This window comes from Podarcis muralis, chromosome 4 (genome assembly GCF_964188315.1).
Source record: "Podarcis muralis chromosome 4, rPodMur119.hap1.1, whole genome shotgun sequence".
NCBI classification, from domain to species: Eukaryota; Metazoa; Chordata; class Lepidosauria; order Squamata; family Lacertidae; genus Podarcis; species Podarcis muralis.
In genome coordinates, this window is record NC_135658.1 from 45,797,809 (window position 1) to 45,825,270 (window position 27,462).

The following is a 27,462-nucleotide window of genomic DNA, read 5'->3' on the forward strand; positions in this document are numbered from 1 at the left end:
ATACTGCTTAAGCCTGCTTTGTAGTATTTTAAGCATAACTTTGCTAGCGTGTGACATGACCGCAATTGTGCGGTACTTGGAGCACTCTTTGGCACTGCCCTTCTTTGGGATGTAGACTGATCTTCTCCAATCCTCTGGCCACTGCTGAGTTTTCCAAACTTGCTGGCATATTGAGTGTAGCACCTTAACAGCATCACCTGGAATACAGGACCTTTTTCAACTATCACTGCTTTTTAGTCTTATATTTGCAATGTGTTTATTCCCTGAGAGAGAGAGAGAGAGAGAGAGAGAGAGAGAGAGAGAGAGTTGTAGTATATCGGAAAAACACACACACCCCTCTGCAAATTCTTTAATCTACACATATATCCAAACCATTACCCCTGACTAATGGTATGCTATGATAAAGATTATTTGGATTGAATGATTGCTTATTTCTGTGCCCAGACACGACTGGCACTATCCACAGTCTTCACCCTCCTTGCACCCAAACAAAAAAACAAAGCTTACTAATTTCACTCACAATATAATTTCATGGTATTTTTAAAACTTTATTAGAGAATGTGTGTGCCTGCCTGCATGTGTTTGAAGAAAGCTTAATATAGATGTCATATAATATTTATGTTCTTCAAGGTTTTGTGAGTTTTCTTTTAGTAGAGATAAAGTAAACAAGATTTAAGACATAAAATTATTTCTGTTTGTGTTGCTGCATCATAAAAAAGCCCTAAATGTAATGCTGCTACAAATTTCAGCCAAATGATGCTATATATCTACTCATAAAATGAATAGCAAAATGTGGAATGGAATAAAATGTTAAACTGAGGTATACATAAACTCAGGCAATTTATAGAGCAAACATATCAACAAAGCTCATAACATTGTTTGAGGGATAAAAATAAGTAATGGTTTGACAAATATGGATATAAAGTCAGCATAAAATAAATATGTGTGTTCTGAATAGATAAATCCTTACTTACGATATACTGACCACAACAAAGACCTTTCTCTAGGACAGTAATTATTGTATACATATGAAAGAGTTGGAAGGACCTTCAGAAATAAATTGTTCTGCTTGATGAGGAGGAAAAGCTTGGATTTAAACTATTCAAGATAGATGTTTATTCTAGGACTGGAAATTGCATATTATTATTCAGAGTTAATTCAGTGAGTGCTTTAGTCCATTTCTTAGGGCATCCAAAACAGCAGCCATGTGGCCAATATTTTTATTTATTTACAATACCCTTCACCAAGTGGTCCCAATGGGTTGAGTTGTGTCTTCATGCGGCTGTTTTCAGTGGCAATCATTCTCAGTTGCTTGTCATGGTAAGTCAACACGAAGCACAATTTAGGCAAATAGAAGCATCAGAATTAAATCTGACCACAAAACCAACCTTATGGCCAATCCCACCGTGGATTTTTGAGAAATTGGGAGCAGGTCTCAGTAGTGATGGTAGCAATAAAGGGCTAGTAAGAAGTGGGTCCTAAGACCCTTAAAATACAATCTGAACAAAATTGGTGAAGCAGCCAAGAGTTTATTTAGTACAATATGTTCTTGCAAGAGCGGGTGTCCAAAGTAGGCACACCCCAGCATGAGCTTATATTCCCTATATTCGAAGCACAATTCCCTCCCTTGCCTCCCCATTGACTGGGTACTACAAAGTTTACAGCACATCATGACCGCCTAATTTCCCTTCTAACATCCCCGCCTCTGTTTACATCTCCCACGGCCCTTATTTCACCCCCCTTACCCTTATTTATTATTTCCCTTATTTGGTCTATGTTCCTTTTTGCAGCCAAGCGAAAAAAACCACATCCTGACCACCAGCTATAAACATCTCCCATTATCAGGTATGAGTTGATTTGGACTCCTGATGTTTGTGTAACTGTTACATTTGTGGTTTATGTGAAAAAGCAACATCCACATTTTTCACACAACCAAACATTATTCCTATTCAAACAAAATACAGAAACATCTCTCTGCCATGGTATGCTATGCAATTACAACTTCCTAGCCCCACATCCAAAAATAGTGTTGGAGTCAAACTTTATGTTATGTCCCTTACATTTAAATATTACCGTAAATACAATATTATGTAAAAGGACTAAAGTGTGATTTGTTTTCAGAGAAAGAGGAATTGGTTGTGGTTTTTGTTTTACGATCAACAAATAACTAAAAAGATTTTGAAACTAACCTTTGCCATTGGAGCAAACAGAATTTCACAAGATTTTGCAGGAATGCTATAGAGTAAGATTGAAAAACTGTTTAAATTTAAACAAAATAGAACATTATATTTAATCTTCAGTTAAAGTGAATTAAAGAAAGCATTCCCTTTATCTTCTAATCACTTCTGCATTTTATTTTACCACATTTTATACAATAAATAAAACCAAATATGGGCATTCACAGCTAGATCTCAATATAAGCTCAATATAATTAGGTACATTGCTCTTCAGAATCAGATATGAAACATAAGATACTAAGATATTGCTGCAGGCATGCCTACTAAAGTTATAGAAGAAAACAGCAAGTCTACTGTAAATGACTTGACAGGGTGAAAATCAGAGAAAAAATAGTCAAGTCTCAAGTCTTGCATGCAGAGAATAAACAATTACATTCCTGCTATCTTTCCTTTTCTCATGATGAGTAAGAAAGGACTAAAATCACCTTGGAAGACCTTTGAAGGTATTGGAAAGATATTGTGTGATGGAACTATTATAAATAGACACAAACAATATCTAAGCTCTCTGAAACCTCTGTGACCACAGAGTTAGAGCAGCATTACAAAGCAAGATGCCACTGATTTTTGCTAAGAATGACTTTGACGGTAGTTGTTGTTTTTTTAAAAAAAATTATGACAAATTATGAGTCTCCCCTTAATTTGGTAGCTATATAGTGGCTTAAAGCTTTTGTAGGATCTGTGTTTCTTTGTTGTGCATCTAGGCTTTATATAATGCATGTTTAGTTTATTCTTGTTAATAGTATTTTACAAGAAAAAATGAAGTAATCTGGTGAATCCATTTTTACATAATCCTAGCCCCAGCATATAAAGGTGGTAATAATATGGACATCCAAGATAAGATACCACCTATTTTATACCTTCTAAATGTTAATCTGCTGTGCATTCCATCTATAATGTGTTCTGTCCTAATTTTTGAGGCAGGTCTGAATCTCATCCCCAAACTAAGCCCACAGGCATGTGCCATAAGTAGGCATGCATCTATTGGTTTCCACAGGAAGTATGCTGATTAATGGCAGCTGAGGTGATGTCCCACAGTGTAGTGGATTCCTTCCCCCACTTTCTTGGAATTAAATTATGTCCTCACTTCAAACATTGTAAAGTATGTAATACATATGTTGCCCATGGTCATTGAGAGATGACAACTTGGAAGGATAAAGAATATTGTCGCCTATGTTTGGGCAGGTAAGGCATTGGGGATTAGGATTAATAAATTGAAACTGTGGCAGAAAGGGAAATTGCTTTCTCATATCTTTGTAAATATAATATAGCATGTTAGATGAAGCATAGCCAGAATGGGATGTTGGGCTACTCTAATATATGGATGCTTTTCATTAGATGTTCAGCTAGTGCCCCCTGTTCCTTAGTTACAAGATGAGCCACTGTTTGATTTCAGTTCTGTTCATTTAAAAATCAGTCATAACCTTCCCTATGGCCCAAACAGCTATCAGTTTCAGTCAGCTGCATTTGTTCTGGGAGAATAGATTTTACATTCCCTTCAAAGCATTAGTAAAGATTAAGAATGGTGTTATTGTTGAGCTTTAAACAAAGCAAAGTGGGCTCTTGGACCTGCTGACTCCTCTTGTGGTGAGAGACAGAGGTAATGTTCTACAGACCTATTGTGCAAAAAGGGTTCTTCATTTCTGAAGTAAGGTTTAAACCAATGTAACAAATTACTCTCCAGGAAGGTAGGAAGGAAGACAATTTCATATTGCCTTTTGAAGCTGGAGATTTTGAATACATGTAAGTCATAGGACATACATGGGACGCGGGTGGTGCTGTGGGTAAATCCTCAGCGCCTAGGGCTTGCCGATCGCATGGTCGGCGGTTCGAATCCCCGCGGCGGGGTGAGCTCCCGTCTGCGGTCCCAGCTCCTGCCCACCTAGCAGTTCGAAAGCACCCCTAAAGTGCAAGTAGATAAATAGGGACCGCTTTCTAGCGGAAAGGTAAACGGTGTTTCCGTGTGCTGCGCTGGTGCTGGCTCGCCAGAGCCGCTTCGTCACGCTGGCCCGGAAGTGACCCGGAAGTGTCTCCAGACAGCGCTGGCTCCCGGCCTCTTAAGTGAGATGGGCGCACAACCCTAGAGTCGGTCACGACTGGCCCATATGGGCAGAGGTACCTTTACCTTTACCTTTAAGTCATAGCTTACACTTCAGCTGTGTGTTAAAGTTATGAGCATTCTTCTGTTCAAAGGACTCCATTCTGTTTGCCATTTGCACAGCCACAACAGATAAAGGGTGCTGGATCATTCTTTTTTACAAACTTTGTGAGGAGAGAGTTTATAAAGAAAATGGAAGTTGAAGCTTGAGTTGGTCTATTTATAGGTTTGTGAGTGTGTAAAGGTGCAAGATTGTGTGTGGGGGGGGTCTTATTCTGCCTGCTTTGGATTTGGCCCTGCCACAACTGATAGCAGTTGTGCAAACAACACATGCACTTTACTAAATAAAAAGTTAAATAAATATTAAATTGATAAATTTAGGATTTGTATATCACTTATTCTTTGAAAACAGAAGCAGCCAACTTGAAATTTCAAAACCCGTGTAGAAATTTAGTTGAGGGCAATTTTGAAATAAATGGAACTTATATTATGGTGGTACGTGGAATCAAGTTGTTAGTTTGGTAGTGGCACACCTCTTAGTTCAGAATGTTGCCTCTGAGTCTCCTTCCCCCAAGGCTGCAGCTGAACTCTGATACTCTGTTGATAAGATACTCCTTTAAGATAAGATACTCCCCTACTTTGATAAGATTGTTGTTGATAATATACTTCCCTACTTTGGTCATAAAGGTAAAGGTAAAGGTAAAGGGACCCCTTAGGTCCAGTTGTGGACAATTCTGGGGTTGAGGCGCTCATCTCGCTTTATTGGCCAAGGGAGCCAGCGTACAGCTTCTGGGTCATGTGGCCAGCATGACTAAGCTTTTCTGGCGAAACCAGAGCAGCACACGGAAATGCCGTTTACCTTCCCGCCAGAGCGGTACCTATTTATCTACTTGCACTTGTATGTGCTTTCGAACTGCTAGGTTGGCAGGAGCTGGGACCGAGCAACAGGAGCTCATCCCGTCGTGGGGATTCGAACCGCCAACCTTCTGATCGGCAAGCCCTATGCTCTGTGGTTTAACCCACAGCGCCACCCGCATCCCTGCTTTGGTCATAGTCAGCAATAATAATGACATAGGGAGTTTTTCCAAGCCCAAGAGCCGAGCATTACTGGTTCTGTATGCCTGCATCCCTCCTGGTCTAAATCATTATTTCCACCTCTTGATCTCTTGCTCTTCCTGCAACAGCAGTGTCACCAATAAAGGAAACACTGAGGAAGTAGGGGACAGGGAGCTTGGGAACCTCCTTCAAGTTTCTCAGAATGAAAATATGAATCTGTCCCTGCTATCAGCCCAACATCAGTCACAAAATGGAAGTAGGTGGCAAGGCATCCTTGCTCATTTAGATTGTGGGATGGATAAGAACTCTTGTGGTATGTACTTCCTACTTCCTTAGTAGCAGTGCTGAAGTTCTCCTTTTCCTTTGCATGGGAGTGACACAAACATCAGATGTGACAGAGAACCAGCAAGGAATGAAATCAAAAGGGATTATTGCTATGGCAGGCTGCTCAAGAGCATTTGTGTCTTTAAATTAATTGATGTTCCCATGGCAATGGCATGTTCCACATCCTAAGAAGAAGACATTTTTATTGGCTCCTAGATGTGAACTTATATTTTAAGGGTGCTATACATAAATATACATTTATTTCATCTGACATTTCTCTTTTCATCGAGGAGCCCATTGCCATGATTTGGTCAAATATTTTACAAGTTGATGCACATTATTTACTTAGCTATTTAAACATTTATTATCTAGTAACTTGGATGCCCAAATCCATATACCATTCTTTAGCAGGAAAAAAAAAGATTGAGGAATGTGGTTGTGTTAATGAGAATGAAATGGGCCATTTATCCTGACTCTTTGTTTTCTTTTAGACAGCTTTTCACTTATCAGTTTTTGCCCTCTCATCTCATAATTACTTAATTTTTCTCAATAATCTCTTCTGGGAGACATTTTCAAAAGCCTTTGAAGTATAAATAAATAGTTCTCAGTTGCCTTTACTTCAAAGCATTCTTTCAGAGTAGTGAGACAAGATTTCCCTTGCTGAAAACATAGAGTTAGCTCTATTAAACCATCTGGATGTTCAGTTTATTCTAATTTTAAGTTAATATTTTTGCTAATTAACTAGGTGCATATTTAGCTCATTGGTGTATTTGTGGATCTCCCTAAAAAGCATATTTGTACAATGGTGTAATGATTTTTGCTCCCATCCACATCATTTGTAAAGTACGTAGCTCACATTTCATTCTAAATATGTTGGGAGCAGAGGTGCATGATCAAGCAGTTGAGATTAAGCATATATTGATTGAAATTATTATTTCAGACTGCAAGTGAGGCTAGAATAGTTGAATGCTTCCCTGTATTATTTTAAATATAACATAGTCTGCTTACATATACAAAATAGTCTAAAACACTGTAGATAGTGCTAATATTTTAACTCTTACATATACATAAATAAAGACTTCTGTACTCAGTCGTGGGACAGAGTTGCAGGTACATGGACTTCCATGATTTGTTCCCCCTCAAAATCATTACAATATATCTGGCTGACTTTGGTTTGAAGAGAGAAGCAGCGTGAGTAGGTAGAGGAATAGCTGGTTCAGCTTTTTCCTTCCCTGTCATTTGTCCTCTTAAAAAAATATCCCCCTCCTGCTTTTCCTCTAAAACACTTTGGTTCATACCTACAATTAGGCAAGGATCAGACAGCTGATTTTGAGTACAGTATTAGGAAAGGTCAACGAATGGTTACTTTGTTGTTGTTTGTATTTTTGCACACAAGTAGAGGTACCTGTAGGATATTCTGTCTCATATGCGGTGAGTTGGTTATTATCCACAGTGCTGCTGAGAGGTGGGGAGAGATCACTGGTATATGGCATTCCAGACTCTGCCCTATCCTTACAACAACAAAAACCTCTTAAGTCCATAGGCCTCCTGAAACCAAAACATACAGGCAAATTTCTATGCACTTTCTGTGAGATAAGCCAGTGGGGCTGCGCTTGGGTTTTTGTTTTTGTTTTTGGTGTTTTTAGCCAATCAGCAAAATTGATGAGTGAATAGTTAACCTATAGTACAATTACATGCATGTCTACTCAGAATTAGCCTCTTGTGGTAGAGCATCTGCCAGGTAACTTAAAGTGGGTTCAGGATTGCAGTAATCTGGTCAGATTAAGATTGGCGGAAGCCTTAGAGTTGTAGTAAAGTGAATTTAAGTGTGAAACTGCTCATGCTCAGAATATTTTTGTTGCTGTTGTTTATCAGTGTTGATAACAATGTTGTTTATCATTTATAAAAAATAAAAAAATAAAAAAATATTGTAGTTGCTTTTACTCTAACATGTTGCTATTCATCATGAGTTCTTTACATTGTTCCTAAAAGTTGGTGTTTTGAACCACCAGGGGGCTAATACGTGGCTACTGCATTTTTCACGGCTTCTAGATGTAGTGAGACTGCAGTATCGACTTTTTAAATATATTTCTGCATATAATAAAATCAGCTACAGATCAGCATACAAAAGGCATGCAAGGGGAAAATTTGAATGTCAAAACAGGCAAAATTTAGGGCGAGATGGCAATCAAATGTTAGGTAAGTATATATGTGATAATAAATTCTAGGGGGGAGCTTTGAAGAATGTATGATTATTACTCACCATTCTTCTTTAGCATAATAGGTTCATACAAATGAGTCTTATTCAGTCATTTCAAGCTAGAAAATTGATCACAAGATCCGTTAAAATGAATAGCATTTTATAATCAGAATGAAATAAAACAAAGGAAATTCAGTTCTTTACAGGTGTGTCATTCTGTGGGCTATAATAAAAAGGGCTTTGTGGGAGTGGATTGGTATTTGATAATGTTACACATACGTCAGATCTGGATCCATTTCATTCTGGGTTCAGGAACAGTTTGGGGACTGAATTAGCTTTGGTTGCCCTGATGGGCGAATGTTTCTAGACCAGGACAGGAAAGTGCATCTTTACTTCTGCTTCTTAATCTGTCAATGGCTTTTGGTACTTCTGACTGTGGTGCCCTCCTGGACTGTGTCTGTGAAATGGGCACTGTTTTATCCTTCTACCCACAGGGTTGTTTTCAGAGAGTAACACTGGGAGACTGTGCTTCGGATTCATGGCCCTTGTGCAACAGGGTGTGATATTGTTCCCAATGCTGCTCAACATCTATATAAATATATATGTATGTATATGAAGCCATTGGGTGCAGTTATTAGGAGACTGGGGGCAATGTATCATCACTATGCAGATTTATTTCTCTGCAAGATCTGAGTCAGGAGAGATTGTGCATGATGTGGACTGTTTGGGTATAGTGGTGAACTGGATGAGGGCCAATAAACTGAGCTTGAACCCTAGGAAGACAGAGGCACTATGTATGGGTGATTCCAGTATTCAGGAGACTGGGAAGTTGCCTGTTCTGGGTGGGATTGCACTTCCTCTTAAAGAACACGTTCAGAGTTTGAGGGTGCTCCTAGATCCATCCTTGTCACTTTGGAGGTTCAGGTAGCTTTAGTGGCTAGGATTGCCTTTTATCAGGTATGGTTGGTTGGTATGGCCAGTCTTGATGATTCTGACCATCATGATTCATGTCAACATTTGATTATTGTCATGTGCTCTATATGACATGAGTCTTGGGGCTGGCCTGCAGGCTCTAGCTGGTACAAAATGCTGTGGCTAGACTGCTGATTAGGACTATTAGAACTGATTAGGACACAGTTCCTTGCACTGGCTGTCTATAAGCTACCAGGCCACATTCAGTGTTATTTTACTAATTTAAGGTAAAGGTACCCCTGCCCGTACGGGCCAGTCTTGCCAGACTCTAGGGTTGTGCGCTCATCTCACTCTATAGGCTGGGAGCCAGCGCTGTCCGCAGACACTTCCGGGCCACGTGGCCAGTGTGACAAGCTGCATCTGGCGAGCCAGTGCAGCACACGGAACGCCGTTTACCTTCCCGCTGGTAAGCAGTCCCTATTTATCTACTTGCACCCGGAGGTGCTTTCAAACTGCTAGGTTGGCAGGCGCTGGGACCGAACGACGGGAGCGCACTCCGCCACGGGGATTCGAACCGCCGACCATGCGATCGGCAAGCCCTAGGCGCTGAGGTTTTACCCACAAGGCCACCCGCGTCCCCTAATTTATAAATTTACTAATTTACAAGCCCTTAAATACGTGGTTCCAGGCTACCTTAAGACCATATGATTCCTTATATCTCTGCCCAATCACTGAGGTTATAAGGGAATCACATGCCCCCTCCATCTGCTCCGGAGGGTTGAGGGGAAACTCAGAACAGATTTGGGAGGCACATGGGGGAAGGAGAGGGAAAGATCCATTGTGTAAGTATGTCCCTTGTTAGAAACAACCCAGTATGAATGTGTGTGTTTACTTGCTCACATCTTATGCAAATCCCACGATGGGTGAGAAGTTTCATGGGTTTCTTTTGGAAGTTACTGAGGGTATATTTTTGTAATATTTTGTTTATTTGTATCTATACAAGATAGAGGCTAGAAATTATCTTATTATTGTTATTATTATTTATTACATTTCTTATCACCCTTCATTCGAAGATCACAGGGCAGTTTACAATATAAAAATGAAGAATCACATGCCATAATAACAAACAATAACAGTAATGTCCTCCCCCCCCCCCCCCAGTTTAAAGGGGCATAGATTGTTTAATTAGCCAGAGGCCTGGGAGAAGAGGAATGTACTTGCCTGGCACCTAAAGATATGTAACAAAGATTGCAGTGAGTAAAGACTTTTAATGAGAGTTACATAAATGGTGTTTCTTTAAGAAATACACTAAAGTGATATGCTATGCAAACTGTGTATGGATATGATTTGGACATAAAAGTTAGCTAAAGGATATGGAGGTTTAGATATGGTGTGGGATGTCAAGGAAGGCAGGGAAGATTCACGTGGGAAAATGGGGTTTACTTTTAAGCCATATATTTACAGTTGGGATATAAAAAGAAAATACCGTGGAGACAAGTTGAAGTATGGTAATAACAGAAATTAATAGCTGTATCTGCAAGTTCAACATAGCTATTTAATCTTAGTTGATATCTAAATAGTTCATTAAACATTCTTCATGCAGTGTTAATAAATGGAAATGTTAGACATGCTAAAGGCGATTTCATCTGATTGACTCAGCATTTTTGTTGAGTTCAACACATGTCTGCTACTAATAGCAAAATTGCTTCCTGTGCAAGAAAAGCAAAGGGAAAATGCTATTTCGTTTTATTTATTCCTTAAATAAAGTGCTGCAATGGCTGAGCACCAGAAATAATAAGAGAATACCGAGTTTTTTCAACCATCTTAGTTTGATATGCCATAGTTCCATGGTACAGCAGCTGTTTTGCATGCAGAAGGACCCAGGTTTAGTTCCCAGCATCTCCAGCTACAGCTTGTAGAGACGTCTGCATGCAAATCTGAAGAACCACTGAGTAGTGGAGACAATACTCAGGTAGATGGACAAACAGTCTGACTCGATATAATGCAACTTATACCAGCCCTGTGTAGACAAAATAGGCTCAGCCATAGTCATGCATTCTTTGGTTACATACAGACTAGGCTAATTCAATGCACTCTATGTAAGACTACCTTTGAAGATGACTCAGAACTGATAGAGAATGCAGTTGCTTGCATGTTTGTTTGGGCCAGATAGTTGGAACATATTACATGAATACTATACCAGTTGCTTTGGGAACTGGTGTGTTTCTGGACCCAGTTCAAAGTGTTGGTTTTGACACTTTAAACAATGTGTGGAAAGGGTGTTAGTAGGACATCGTTAAACCAGTCTTTTTTTCAGATTGGCATTGGAACCTCTCACTTTTAAGATAATTTAAACTGGTGGACATTATGAAATGGCGTCTTCCTTATTGTACTCCCTCCCAAATGAGGAATGGTTGGCCTCTTCAGCTATAGCCTTCAAAAAGACCTCAAAAGCCCACCTGTTTCGAATGACTTTTAACTAATATGGGGTGGTTTTTGTTTTTTTACAAGGTTCTATTTTATTATTTTACTCCTGTTGCTTTGGAAATGGTTTTATACTAGTATAAATTAATGTGTTGTGGGTTTGCTTGCTTTTTGAATTGTGAAAGTTTTGCTAGGGTATTGCATAGGGTATTGTGTGTTTTTGTTTTCTGGATCTTCAGGGTAAAATATATATGAAACATAATAATACTCCTGTTCACATTTCACACACTAAGAGTCCAGCAGAAGCAGAGATACCAACTATCAATTGATTCCTCAACAAAATTACCTTGTAGTATTCTCAGAGTGCTAGCCTCTGAACATACTGCCGCACAGTGCTTCATTTATTTATTAACAGGAGGAGCTCCTTTGGAAGGAAGGTTGGGATAGTAATTTAATAAATAAAATAAAATAAAATAAAAACAGCACTAAAGGGGGGGGGGAAGCATTCTTTGTTTAGGTTCCACTCCTATATGAAACACAGCATTTTATTTCTGATCCCAGGGATGTCTGAAATGCTTGTACTAGCTTCAGAGTTCATTTCCTGAGAAACTCTGCTGTGTTCCTTAGCTGAACAATAGTTCCCAATTAGGGGTCCGGGGACCCTAGGGGTCTGTGGAACGCACCCAGGAGGTCCATGGCCCCATCCCTTGCCTTCTCCCAAACAAAATTTTTGTCAGTTTTGCATGGTAATATGACAAATTATATGGACTGTTTTAGCTCTATTTGGTTTTTCAATACATTGGCCAAAATTGGTTATGAAAGCACACCGTGATAATGATTTTGACCCGGCAATATGAAGCAATATATCACTCCTCGCTTGAGGGAAAGCAGGGCAGCTGATTTCAAGAAAGACACTGCCAATATCACACGATAATCTCAGCTGAAAATGCTGCTGATCTGAGCTGCCTTCCCTCATGCGGACGGAGAACAGGGCAGCTGATCACCCTCACTACAAGGCACTGTGGCACTACCTTTCCCTGGCACTGAGGCAGAGCAGCTTTTATCAACAGAAAAGCAGTAGCAACCACAGTGGATGTGCATCTTCACTGGCTGCCACCACTGGCTGCCCCACTGACAGTGGCTTGATGCACCCTCCACCCCCCATCCCCTCTCACTCAAACCATGTGATGGAGGTAACTTTGCTTCTCCCCACCCCATCCAATCTCCACAGCTGCTCCTTCCCTCATCCTGTCTGATCTCCAATTTCAGACATCATAATATATCAGAATATCATGATGTTTAGCTGATATATCACAATGTTGAAAACCAGATATTGCCCAGCCCTAGTCTGTTTTTTTAGTTTACCTAAAATCCTTTGCTTATTAGGGCCTACCCCACATCTTGTTCAAAAAAATTGCTTTGCAGAGTTGTCAAAAGTAGGGGGTCAATGGCTTGGCTTTTGAAAAACGGGGGGTCCTCAGTAATTAGCTAATTGGGAACCACTGGTCTAGAACAATTCTGAGCAGTTGATAGCCACACATACAAATTAGATTTGTGAAAAATAATCTGATGTTTACAATTTGTAGCAACTCTAACAACTTATTTTACCAAGAACGTTTCAAATGTATTGTGCTGTTTATGCATTTTTTTGTTTTGTTTTTGCTGATTCTGAATCTTTGTTTGACTTTGCTACACCACATGTACGATCCAATTTACATTTTTCTTGTCATCTACAGAAGACTCATAAATATACTGTATAGCTTATTCTTAAGTTATGGAAAAGTAAACCCCAAAGCACTGCTAAGTACAAAGTAAATAAAGTATGGAAAAGAATATGTTGATGTAGTTGACTTAATTTATATGTAAATGTGAGCAATTCTGTTGTAGATTAGTGTTGCTAATTACAAAATGTCAGCATTTCAAGTTAGGATACTGTATTCTAAAAAGGAGAAATTTCTCATGGAAATTTAAATTTCAGAGAGTGTCAGATCCTCCCATCTGTGTCATAGAGAAATGTTTTTGTCTCATTTTTCTTGTCAATTTTGAATCACACTCCCCCCCCCCCCAAGGCTGTGCCTATTAGGGAAGGAAATATTTCATTGGTTAGGAGTTGTAAAATGGGATCCTAATCCTAAACCTTCTTCATATTAAGACTACTGATACACTCTTATTGGATAAAATAAAATATTTTTCACCACCCTGTACACACATGCACGCGTGCGCGTGCGTACACACACACTGTTCTGGATTATTGGGGAACCCCTGGAGCAGATTTGGGTGGGTGTGGGGGATTGCAGGGAAGAGAAATAGAAGTCCCATTGCACAAATGGAAGTGTGCTCACACAATGTTGGATATCTTCCCATGATAACAGTATGGTCTTAACTATCTTTGAATACTTGAATGATAACAATGAACCCAGGGATTGAGAGACAAATACATTTTTTGAAACCCTGGCTGTGGCTTCTGCAAGATAGCAGAAAGGAGGGAGATTATTAACATAAGTCCAGCTCTGCTCATCACTTTTGCTTGTAAGCCCCCACCCACCCACTACCCTCTGCCACTCGATGAAGTTTCCATGTCACAGTATCCTGTTTGAAGGATAAACTTCTGAAGGAGAAATCACAGCTGAAGGATGGAGAAAATGGCGGGCCTGTCCACTACATTTCCTCTACAAATCCCACATACCACCAGAAACTATCAAGTGGTGAGACAGTAAATTAGGTTTTGAAAGTCCAAACTCACCCTTAGGTCATGCTCGTGACTAAAGGCGAAAACGAAAGGAATGCTTGATTGGATGTACTGTAGCTGCCTTAGTAAGAAGCTTTGATCGGGGGAAATTCCTGGGACAATATCCAACTAACTTGCTCTGTCAGCACAATGAGATCTGCTTGTGTGGTGGAACCTCTCTTTTCTTTACCTGCATGTTCATCGTGCACTCCCCACATATGTTCCAGAAGATTGGGGGGAAATTTCCCCAGAACAGATTTAGGGGGTGCACAGGGGGAGGAAAGAGGAAAAGATCTGTTGCACATGTGAAAATCCTTTCGTTGATGGAACAAGGCAGTTGGCTATCTCTCCTCCCCCCCCCCCCCAATTCTGAAATAATGTAGGGGTCCAGAGCAGCATTAATGAGCTTCTCAAACTTTAAGATGGTTCAACTTTTTTTGGTGTTTATTTTTTTTACTGTGCCTTCTCCTCTGCTCTTGGATTCTTCCTCCACCCATTTTAAAATATAAAATGACAACAACAATAACAACAATAGTAATATAGTTCACTGAAGTCTAAAGCTGCTATGGCTTACTGAGGGCTATGGACCTAATGGTGTCACAAAGGGCCTAGTTGGTGCAGACATTAAATCTGGAAAAGGATCATTTGGGGCATTGCGTCACATCACAGGACTAAAAAGAAAGAGAGAGAAACTACTATACATCTATCAGATCTAGACATTTGTAAAAAATGATATTGAGAATGTTGTTCTATAGCACGAAAAAAGCCTAAGGACAGTGACAGTGAACTTACATTGGAAAATAGAAATTGATGGGTTTATACAGTCTAATACATTAACCTTTCATTTGTCATAAAGGCGTCATGGAAATCTTTGCCATTTTTCTGTGTGTATGTATGATGCTAAATGCCTTCAGCTGACTTAAAAGAAAAATAAATTCAGTGATATATTGTACGGACATCAAACCTTTTTAGTACATTATAAGTTTGGATGATTTTTTAAAAAATGAAAGCTACTTTCCTGGAAAGCATATTTGCTATTCTAATCTTTAGTCCTTCAGGATGCAGAGATCTGCAAGTTAGCTAGCTGTCTCTTTATTATAGTTGCACCTTTTATGTGACCTGAATTCATGATGCTGCCTTTACCCTACTAAGAATTATTATGCAGTAGTTCTTTATTGGAGAAAGTCACTTCACCCATGATATGAACATCTACAACAAAAAGGTCTCTACACAGTACAACGTCTTTTTCTTTACAGCAAGTTGGACGTGTGTGATAGCAACCTACTAGTTTTCGGGAAGGTTTTTTAAAATTGTTAAAACTTTATGGAAGAATACAGAGCTTCGCAAATTTCAACTGAATTTTAATGCAGAGTATCTGGACCATAAGGATTCTAATTTTCCCTTTTAAAGCAACATAAGGATGGTTTGGGGTCATTGGCTAGGCAGAGTCTCAAGTGCTAGAGAGAGAGGCCTGGAGGGTTTTGAGTTTGAAGTTTCCACACCCCTGGTGTAGAAACATTTGTTGCTTTGAAACACATTAGCATTTTCTTTTGCCAACAGTATTTACATATTTTATATTAAAAAAAACTGCATTCATGTTTCCTTCTAGCTATACTTTTGTAACAGAACCTCTGCTTTGTTTCCTACCTAACTCCAACAACAGGTTTCTTCAAAGCTCTCTGTAGATATTCAACTTGCTCAGTAGATTTCAGAGAAAAATGTTTTGTCTGACAGTGATCTACAACTCATTACACATGATAACAGAATGTTCAAGGTTCACATCTTTAAAGTCTTTGTAACTCTCTTCTCTGTGGATAACAAGCATTTTCTTCTCTTTATGGATACCTTAAGATTCTTGAGGCTAAAAAGTGTGTAATGTTAAAAAGAAAGAGATGACGCATGACATGTACACTTTTTAAAACTTTACATCCTTAGTACAGCGTGCTGTTTCTTCAAAATCCAGAAAATCTTTCCTTGCTATTATTACTTCCACCTATCATCTTCATCATCATGATCATCATCATCTTCATCATCATTAATTTGTATGCTGCCTTTGCATAGTGAAAACCATGCTCAAGGCGGCTTACATGAAAAGATTTTCATAACTGAACAATTTCCACATAAATCATTACAAGATCTAGAAATTAAAAAAATATGAATATAGATAACAGCAACAATACTGCTACTCAAGAGTTTGTTCAGCAGCCTCTGCTTTTGTAGCTGGAGTCAGTCAGGCATCTCCCAGGCAATACAACCTCTGGGATTTTTAGATTTGTACAAGAGTTGCATTGGTACAAATATGATTCCCCTTCTTTAGTATAGTGTTTCATTTACACAGGAGGCTATAAAGAAAAGAATGGGAGCCAACACTGTTTGCATCAATTTCAGTTACGTATTTTTTAAGAGTGCAATGCAACACACCTGTGGGAAAATAGACATTGTTCTGTAACAATGACTGTAGAGGCATCCACTGCACTCATTACTACTACTTTAAGCTCCCATTACTACTAAAAACCTTTCCCAACATGGTTCCCTGCAGATCTTTTGGACCCCAACTCCCATCAGCTTTAGCCAGCATAGCCAGCCGTTAAGGATTATGGGAGTTGCAGTTCAACACATCTGGAGAGACCATGTTGGGGATAGCTAACTTAAAACATGAACATAAGAGCTGGGCATCTCAGTCTTGTTCTGCCTGCTCTGTGTCTATTCTTGCACTGCTGTATTAACCTTTGATCTCTTAAGTAAAAAGGTTTTGAGCAACGTCAGAGTTCTCTTTTTCAAAGAAGACATGACCATGTGAAGGCTGCCCAAAATTCAACTGGGAGGATAGGGAGCATGAAATTGGGTTTCTTTTGTGTGGAGGAATTTCACGGTCATTTTCTGGTTTTGTTTTCTCCAGGTGTGTCCCATGCATCTTGTCAGTTAAGTGAAATAGTTCCCTGTCTATCAATGACCACTTACCAAGGGTGAGCGGCACTTGTAAACCAGCGTGGAAGCTCCTTCCCCATGGAGCCACACCATGTTTGTTTTGGCAGTTGGCCCCTTCCCTTGGCCCCACAATGCTCGCTGGCTTCCCACCAGGCCCTGGTTTAAATTTGCACTCGTTGTCTGGTGACAATTTAGGCCTTGGGTGTTATCCTATGGTCTAACATTCGAGGAAAGGGTGAAGAGGTGACTCACCCCCTCCTATATCAGAGATTCCTGTTAGAGGGGTCTTGAGGGAAGTCTCTGTACATAACGCCAGAAGTGTGGTAGGAGGGCCATAGAGCTTCCCTCAGCGACTTTGGGGGGGACGGGACGACATCTCTGTAAACCTGCATTTTGCAATGGTCCCATTTCCCCCCTAACTCACCCTGTCATGCCTCAGACCCCCAGCAGGAGGCTGAGAGGGATACATGCCCAGTACCTATGCCAAGGTTACCTGCAATTGAATTAAATGAAGTTGTGGCCAACTTTAATCCCAACATCATTGTTATGTCCTTTTATTCGCCCTTGATGACCTGGCTCCTGGGGAAGAGGGTGCTGTGACTGGGTATGCTCTGGGATACATTTTAATTTCTAGTAGTCTCCTGTTAGGTCCAGCTGTGTGGCTCTGAAATCACTTGGCTAGTAATTAGCTACTTATCAGATTGTTTCTGAAAAGGGATAAAGCAGTTGTCTGACACAATTATCTTTGAAAATTGAATCCCCCCCTTTTGGTCCTACTGAGAAGATTGAGAGGCATTGTGAACATTTTAAGCTAAATAAATGGCTTTTTAAAATGTTTGCAGTTTAAGGTCTTCTAAACGTGGAGTCAATGTGTGTGTGTGTATTTTAACTGCTGTGATTTCTTCATGGTTATATTGTTATAGTAAATAAATATATTGGGGGGAGAGAGAGGAGTTCCATATCCACGGGGCTTTAGAAAGATGTACTTGAATTTTTTTCTTCCTCTGGAAAACGTGGTCTTTGTTTTAATACTGAAGATTTTGATGTAAAATACTGGTGACTGTTAAACTATATTTCAAGTTCATACTAAATACTATTAATTTTTTTGTTAAGCAAATAAAATACACAAATTTGGAGAAGTATACTTCAAAATTTTTGAAAATCGAAAATCTTCCCTTAGGACAAAATTAACTGAAGTTGTATTTCCCCTTCAAACAAGTATAAGCTTTGGAGAAAATCTGCCAACATTTGCTTTTTCTGAATGAAGCATTTCAGGGCACATAGCTAGATTTTGTTATAGAGTGAACTATAGATACTAAATGTTTTAATCTTGTAAACTTTTCTCACAAGTAGTTACAATTTTGATACAGTGTGATTGGACTGCATGACTTTTTAAGATAACTGTTTAGCATTCATTTGAAGATTAATGGGACAGAAACAGTTACATTATTGAATCTTTTATCACAGTGCCTGTTTAGATGTTGCTGTTGCTATGTGCAGGTTGCAGGAAAGCCTTTTTCTCATGCTGACATTGCATGCTGGAAGCATAAGATTTACACATTCTTTAGCACTAGTGCCATGCAATATGGGGGAGGGCATATTATGCACAGTCTGCACGTATGGAAATGAGCTTTCAAATGTTAATCATAAGCATACCTTGTATTTTGGCTCAATAACATCTCACCTGATCCAGTGACTTACGCATGATACCCTTCTTCCTGCTCTGTAAGATAGTCACTCATTCAGTTAAAACTTTAAATGTGTCAAGACGCTTTATGAAATGCATTCATGTATAACTAGTTGTCTATGTTTTATATACTTAGAGGACCACTGAAGAGTCCCTGTACCTGTGATTCCCACCATCACAGCAAGGAAACTCGGTGCTGTTTCCTATGCACGATTTGTCTGATTCTTTTTCACTTAAGAGATGTGTCTGGAAACATACATTTAACAGAAACAGCTACTAAATACAAATTTTCTAAAAACAGTTGATAGAATGGAGACCTTGGGTTTTTGATTTTGTACAAAATTCATGTGTCTAAGATCTTCTAGTGATGGCATTGCTGGGAGCGCTCCTTGTATGGGCATTATTATATAGAGTGTAAAACAGAAAATAGGGCTTGGCTAAATTTCACAAATTTTTTAAAAAATGAGACAATGGAAATGAAATGGGATTTAAACAACTTGTGAAGCCTTGATTAGCAAAGGGCTAGGACAATTCTGAAGAGGTGTACAAAGGACAAATAGGTAAAAAAATCAAATGTAAGCAGGGAAGACAATGCAGTGATAAGGCTAGCAAATGTAAAAGGTGGAGATGGACTTTAGGAGCAGAAGTTGGTGGTTTAATAAGAAGAACAGTGAAGGGAAATAAAGGAAGATGGGAAAAGAGGTATGGGGACAAGAGTATAGCTATACTTGAAACTTTAGAAGCAATAATTTATAGTAGATATGATGATGGTAATCAAGCCTGTGAATAAAATGGAATGAAACTGAAAAAGTATAACACGGTCACAGAAGGATGCAGAAGTTCATGCTAACAGTAGAACTAAAAATCAATGAAAGTTAGAAGTAGAAGGACCAGAAAGTAAAATGTAATAGTAATAATGTCAAAATAGAAAGGCTACGAATAATAAAAGAGCAACTTTTGGTTAAACCCTGTATTCTATTGTAACTTTCCTTCAGTGGCCTGCAGTCAGATTTGGAATTACATTTAAGTCTGCTTGAAACCTTCCTTGCTTTGACGTGTGTTCTCTGGTAACACAGGTCTATGTACTTCCATTCTTCTGTAACAATAGGGATTAATCTAATTAAAATGTGTTACCTACTTTCTGTCTTTAATGATGTCCCAAAGGCAAATAAAATGAAACATAAATAGGTATAAACTTTGGTCCCAGTGGTAGTGAGACTGTTTCTTGTCCAATAAAAGCAAAAATTGAAAGTATAGCCCAATAGGGATTAGAATGCTTCTTCTCCCTAGAACTGTCTCAAAATAACTATGGGCCACATCCTCTCCTAGTATTAAAAGCTATAATGACATTGATTTCTGTGGAGTTTTACAATGCAGCTCAAAGAACTGCTGAATTTTCTTTTGTATCTATATAGCAAAGTGTGCAAACAGTGCTTCATATCCCTGAACAAATACAAATCATGGGAACACTTACTTCTTGCTGCTTTTTAGAATAAATCTAGTTTATCCCAGACAAGCTTAAAGGATTATAGTTAAAGAAGTGTAGTACAACTGTTCATTTCAGTGATCTATGGCTTGATCAGCAGTACTGTAAAGGAAGAGTATGTCCAACAGTAGTATCACTTCAAGGACGAATTACCAGCTGTCATGTGGACCACCAATTTTCATCAACTTGCTGAAATAAAATGATTGAAAATCATGAAAACCTGAGTTCCATCAGACACTAGCATTCATGAACATTGCATGTCGTGTGTTAAAGATTGCCTGTCATTTTTGCCCTTTTGAGTCCTTCTTAAGATATAGTTCATTTGGTGACTTACCAAGTGTATATGAGAGTGAAGACTGACATAAGGATCACAGTGCTGCAAGCCTGCCATAAGAACTATCAACTGAACACACCAGTAAAATCGAGCCCATAGGCTTCTCAGCCTATTCCTTTGATTGTCCACTACAGCCTTTTTCTCTTCTGGGGGTTAATAAAGTGCCTTGAAGCTGGGAAGGTGCCAGTTTCAGTATCAAGAACTTGAGTACAGGGACACTTTGTGTTGTGTCTGACACTGGATAAGCAGAGTTCTACTCATGTGATGGGACTTCCTCTCTTTCCCTCGCATGCCTGCTTCTCAACTGCTCTGGAGAGTCCTCCTTCAGAGCTTATTTTAAGGATGAACGGGGGCTGGAGTGGAGGTGAAAGGAGAAGGAAGAAGATTCATTGTGCATGCATGTCATGTGAATAGTGCTGCAGCACTAGATATATCCCTTTGTTTTCTTACCTAGCCAGTGGTGATGGTGGCAGTGGTGGATGGAAGGAAGGAGCCATAGAGAACTGTGACTGATTGGCTGCAACTACTCTCAGGGTGAAAAGAGATGTACTAAAATAAGTGAAGGAGGGCCGGCAGCGAACATATTTATTTTAGTTCATAACCCCCACCCTGACTTCCAGTAGAGTTGCCCAATTCAAACCTGGAGTTTCTGTTATCCCAGCAGTTTATTTTGAAAATAAATACACCATAGTCATTAAAGCAAGGCCCGTCTTGGACAATTGGCACTGACATTATAGTGGGTCATGGTGTTGGGCTGTTTGCATGGTAAATTAACATCTTAAACCATATAGGTTTAAGTTTTCTCAGACTGCATTGTGGCAGGACAGGAAAAAGAAAGTGAATTTTCTCCCAAAATTTGTCATAAATCTGCCTGTCTTCTTTGGCCTCTGATACTCTTGTTGGGTAAGGGGAAGCCAATTGGCTCTTTGCTTACACAAAGTCATTCTGAATCATGAGAGCACAGTATCCAGACATTATTCTGACCTGCAGTACCAGGTGACTCATTACATTGAAGAAACAGAGTGCAGCTTCAAGGATCCCCACCCTTGCCCAGTGGATCCTGACGTAGTATAAGACAGTATAAAAACAAAGGTATTAAAACAAAAAGTGTGCAGCAATATCATTTTTGCTTGCTTTGGTTTCATTGCTTATATAGTTGTTTCTTATGCAGATAACATCCAAGTTAAGGGAAGCAGGAAACACCAAAAATTGATTAAATCTTTCCCCTATATTAACTGCAGTGCTTCTCTTCCCCTTGGGGTTTGTGCACTTTTAATTTGGCATTGATTTCTTAATGATTGCAGCCACAGGAGAGGAACTTGTGTTTCTTTTATATGCCCCATGGATAGCGCCTCCAGCTTAAATCTCTTTAATACTTCAGAAGAAACTTTTGAGGAATAAAATGTAGTTTAAGCTTGTAGATTCTGAAAGTTCTTGCTATACTGTTTTTTATTAATTGTCATCTGATGTACAGCCAGTGGGTGAAAATTCTCTTCCCGCAGTCATGATTGTTAGAAGATAGGATAGTTAAGCAACCACTGTTGCTAAGTAACTGGACTTGTACTATTGATTACTATCCTCATTGTATTGCCTAGATGGAAGAAAACAGCTAACATAAGTGTTCAGAACCCAACTTTTTGTCAAGGATGCATTTTGGAATTTGTGAAGAGAAGAGAGCAAATAAATATCAGTTAGGAAGACACCAATTTTCTCTCAAAGGTTCAAAAGTCCACTCTTGTTTATATATTCAAGATTAATGGGGGCAGGGGGGAAGGCCACCAAACCAGTACAACCCCAGGGAATTTTAAGTGCATTTGTTTTTATTATATTTTCATACAGCATGGAAACTATGGTAAAAATTTCTTGTGGTACCTTTAAGACTAACTCATGGATATCTGATGAAGTTATGTCATAATAAATTTGTCAGGCTGCATTCAGTAATGCATTAGTTTTACTGATTATAATGGTAGTTCTGTCCTGATTGTTTACGTTCCTTTCACACTGCTTCACCATGTTGCACTAAATTTTATTCATACTAGTGTAAAACAAACATTAGAAAATAGGATCATTTTCTCTTCTAAACATCTGTTGAGGGGAAAGGTGATGGGGGAGGGGAGAAGACGGCTCCTAAGCCTTTTGGAAATCTACTTGCAGATGGGTTCCTGGGGTTGGGGGTATATTGAGGATCCTTAAGCAGCCTTACTAAAGGAAAGTCAGTTGCATAGCGTCTTCCACACCCTGTAGGGCCTTGCCATTGGTGTCCAAGACCAGGGTTCCAGGCTTGCAAACTTTTTCTTTGTGCAACCAAATAACATGAAAACGAGCACTAAACTTTTACATCATGTGGAAGCTCAAATATAACGTGAAAATTATCAGGGAAATGTCAGGGAAATGGAATGAACTGACATGTCTATGCAGCATCAGCCATTAAGATGCCACAAGACTCTTTGTTGTTCTTGCTGCAAACAGATTAACATGACTATCCGTCTGGAAACAGCAAAGTTTATTATGCTATATTATAATATTGATTGTTATAATATCAACACAGGTCAAATAGTTATTTCTCCCTTCTGCCAACAAAAGGATTAGTGTTCATTTGTCTGCCTAGCTAGTATATAGACTTAATATTGTGTACAATGATCAGTCATTATATATGGCTCTGCTGCAAGAGGAATAATCCCTTGAAGGAATCAGACCAGTGTACAGTTAGGTTGCTTTCTGATGCATTGCAAAACAGTAACATGCCATATATGTTTTGAAGACTCCTCAACAAATTCAGCTGGTGCAGAATGCAGCAGCTAAGGCATTTGAGAAGCTAAAATGGAGAGAGAAGAGCTCTCCTTTAGATTATAGCTTTCCTCAGTCACCATTCCTGCCACACTCCACAAATTGGAAGGCAAACTTCCGAAGTGAGGAGCCTCTTGAAGTCATGTAGGCTCCATGCATATTTTAGAACCCTGATCTCCCACCTCATCCCTGCTTTCAACAGAAACACAGACCCAATAAGAGTTTGCACTGGGACAATTATTTTTTACTATTAGAAGCTTAGAGTAATACTGAGAGAACTTCTGGGTTAGTGCTCTGTTGTTGTTTCTAAGCTGTATGCCACAAAGGCCATTATACAATCTGAAACAAATGGGATCCTCCTTAATAAGGGTCCTAGTTGGGCACGGGCCCCTGAGACCCCCCCCCCCCACTGGGTTGTAGGCAGGGGCGTGGCCCAGGCCTTGTCTGTATGGCCCCACAATCACGCCAGGCCGTTTGAGCCAATCTGATGCAGGTGGCGTGATTGGGGGGCCCTATAAAAGTGGCAGCGTGACGTGGCTGAGGCACTTGCTTCACACTGCCGAACATCCACCCTCCCGTCCCGGTTTGTTGGTGTTGCTGCCTTGGCCTTGCTTCGGATATTGGTTAGTTGCCTGTTTTGGAACAGGGGCCAGGTAGGAATTTTTCCATTTGGCAAAATGGCACTGGCCACTTGGTTTGCACCTACCCCCTTAGCAATCGTCACAACTTTGTAATGTTTGGCAGTTAGTGAGGTGTGTGGGAGGGGAGGTGCGCCATCACCTGCCCCTCCTTGAATAAGGGTATTCCGGTAAAGGAATCTGGGGGTCCTGGATCTCTTCCACTTGAGGGGCTAGGGCCAAGCCAGGACCACAGGAACCCCGGGGTGAGCTTCGGTTGGTTTTCATCGATGTTGCTCCCTTGTTTGGTGTTTACCCTTCCAGACTACCTGCCAGAGAGGCAGGAGTCAGTTACAGTCGGTTGCCAGTGCCTAAGCCAATACCACTCACTTTGCTGTAATCAATAAAGTTGTGGCCTAAATTTTGCCCAAAAACTTAAACCTAAATTACATGTCAGGGTGAAGTTATTTACTTAGGGATGGGCTTGGGGGCCTCGGAGCACAATAGTGATTTGAGATCTCCAGAACTCCAAATATCCAGCACATTTCTGGCCGCCTCTGTAGAAGTAAGTGCTCGTGAAGGGGACTAAAAATACTGTACCTGGTAAATTGTTGCATCTCTAATATGTGATTTTTTGACAATAATACAACTACATATTGTTGAAGGTTGGTGATATTTTTGTTGAAATAAATAGGGAAACAATTCAATTCTATGCACTTGAACTGATAATTGATGATAAATCACCCTAGCTATAATTCTTGCAATGTTCCAAAGGAGTTAGATGACAGAACTCAGTTTATTTTCCTAAACTTGAGTGGACTGAAGTTTCTAAGTGGTGAAGTTCACCGCTTAGATGTTTTGAATAGTAAGCATTATATAAATACCTGAAATAAATATATCTAAGAATGTATCATTTTTTTGAATATAAGATTTGAAATAAATGTAAACCCCCACAGCTTTGGCACAAATATTGTAGGATTCAGACTTTGTTGTGTTTTAATTAATGTGTTTTATAGTTCATTTATGTGAATGTCTCCATGAGGTCTGCATCAGAACAGTGCTAGTCAGTTTGGGTTAAAAGGTGCAAAGAAGCAGACAAGAGGAGAAGGGCAAGAAGTTGGATGTATTTCAATGTAGGTTGCTATGGCAGCAGCACCTAAATAAATATCACAGAAGCTGAAAACCTGAAAGAGGGGGAAAGAGTTGTAGCACTGATTACTGTTGCATTATTTTCATATATTTTACATACCTAAAATTATACAGTATACCAATTATATACCAAGATACCCATTGCCTTGAGTGTCTTCTTAATAGTCTTCATAACTGAATTACCATTCTCAACCTTTTATTCTATATATAGAATTGTTTTTACATATGTAAATGTTTTTAATTGTATGTACAGCCATACCTCATGTTACGTTTGCTTCATGATACGTTTTTTCAGGTTGCTTCCCGCGGCAACCCGGAAGTACCGGAAAGGGTTACTTCTGGGTTTCGCCACTCACACATGCGCAGACACGCAAAATGGCATCACGTGCATGTGCAGAAGCAGTGAATCGCGACCTGCACAAACGCGGGTTGCGTTCTTTTCATGTTGTGAATGGGCCTCCAGAATGGAACCCGTTCGCAACCAGGGGTACCACTGTATAGAACTATTTTATATATGGAATTGTTTTTCTTTTGTTTTCACATATGGAATTATTTTAATTGTTGATGTTTTTACTGTAAAATTGCTTTCCTCTTTAAGGAAAGAGATTCACATAAGGAAAGTGATTCACAAATGGAATCTAACAAACAAACAAACAAACAAACAAACACAACATTTCTTAAATGAGAGACCTTAGCCAGGAGTCGACTTAGTCTGATAGCACAAGATTTTGCTGTGTTTGTATGTGTGGCTATTCTAGAGATTAATTCAGCACAGATTTTGTTTAATATCTTCTGAATTGTTTGACAATATAAACAGTTGTCTTATTTTCCTTGTTACAGATAACATTTCTAAAAGTGTTGTTGGGCTGGTGTAATGCAAGAACAGAAGCAACATGAAATGGAAACGTTATTCTTTTACTGTCGTGGTAGCTGTACTCAGCCTGTCTCGGGTCCATCAGTTACTGGGTCAGCTTATTCCAGGTAGGATTTGTTTTATACAAAACATTTGTACTACAGAATGTGAATTGTCAGTGTGAATGTACATGTGTGTGAGAGAGACTACAAAATCTGAATGCTCTTATGTTTTATTATTGCAGGCACTAAATGGCTTCTTTGGGTTTTTCAATTTTACACACACACACACACACACACACACTACCTAAAAAGTGAATTAAGAATAATCCTTGAATAACAAGGAACAGTACCAAACTATAGAAAATAAACGGCTAAAATAAAAATAAATTATTAAGAATGATGTGTCTCTTTGAACCATATAGTCCAGAGCACTGATGAATTCTAGAACAATATAGTTCTAGAGATGGTATGCTAATTTTATATCTGCAGTAGGAATGAAAACCAAATTTCAGTAGACCAAATGGAGCAGAATCCAGTTTGCTAATAAATTGTACTTTGTGCTGGAGCCTCCCTTTGAAATTTGTTAAAACTCTGTCCTCAGATATCTGCACTGATTGCCATTCTGCTACCAGGCCAAGTTCAAAATTATACTATTAGTTTACAAAGCTCTTAACATATTGGAACCAGTTTACCTATGAGATCGCCTTACCTCACGTGTTGAATTGGCAGTACTGCAGGTGTCACATAATACCAGTTCTGTATTAGTAAGAACTCAATTGTTAAATAGAGATAGATGATAGATTAGATAGATAGATGATAGATAGATAGATAGATAGATAGATAGATAGATAGATAGATAGATAGATAGATGATAGATAGTGGCCTTCATGCCAGCAACAGAAACGCTCTGAGAGACTGAAGCGTTGTCCCACCAGTTTCTGAATACCGCTGTTTCTATATCAAATTTGTGTCCAGAAAGACTGTTAAAAAGGGCGTTGCTGGGATGTGATGTTGTATATTACCTTTGAGGATGATCTCCAGATGATAAATCTGATATTATTCACTAGGGTGTTATAAAGAAGTATGGAGACACAGAGTTGGCACTGACATTTCCTGCAGAGCTAGTCCATCTTTCTGTGTCTCTGTCGTGGTTCTGGATACAGTTTAGTTTAGATTAGCCAGTTTAGTTTAGTTTGTGTGTAAATGCCAACAGGCTAGTCCCTGAGGCTTGTTAGAGAGAAACACCATTGGCTAAGATGGTAGTCAATTTTAGTTTGGAGATGTAGATGACAACAAGCAGTTTGCTGCTGCTTTCTCTTCAGGGTCTGTCTGTGTACTGGTCTGTCTTCAGTGTGTTGAATGGCTGCAGCTTTACGAATACCAATGTAAATTCTTCCTATATGAGTTCTTGTCTAACAAGTTGAACAGAATGCAGTTGTATTGTGGGATATGACTATAGAAGATAGAATATGGTGTGTGTGTGTGTGTGTGTGTGTGTGTGTGTGTGTGTGTGTGCATTTTGGATGCAAACGGGGGTTGTGTTGATTATGTCTATGACAATAGTGGACAGCTTGGTGAAGCTGTGCTGCTCATCTGATGTACCTCAGCACAGAAAGGGTTGGGAGAACTCTCAGAACAGATAT

The 27,462-nt window shown here is 39.3% G+C and overlaps 1 protein-coding gene across 4 annotated transcripts in view; it reads left to right on the forward strand.

Moving 5' to 3' along the window:
- Positions 1-27,462, forward strand: part of ROBO1 (roundabout guidance receptor 1) — a 586,675-nt gene that overhangs the window by 44,368 nt on the left and 514,845 nt on the right. For all 4 annotated transcript variants that reach the window (XM_028726911.2, XM_028726909.2, XM_077927267.1 and 1 more), the window contains exon 2: positions 25,805-25,945. In XM_028726911.2, coding sequence (XP_028582744.2) covers positions 25,858-25,945 — 88 coding nt within the window. In that variant the 5' untranslated portion in view covers positions 25,805-25,857. The remainder of the gene's footprint in view (positions 1-25,804; positions 25,946-27,462) is intronic.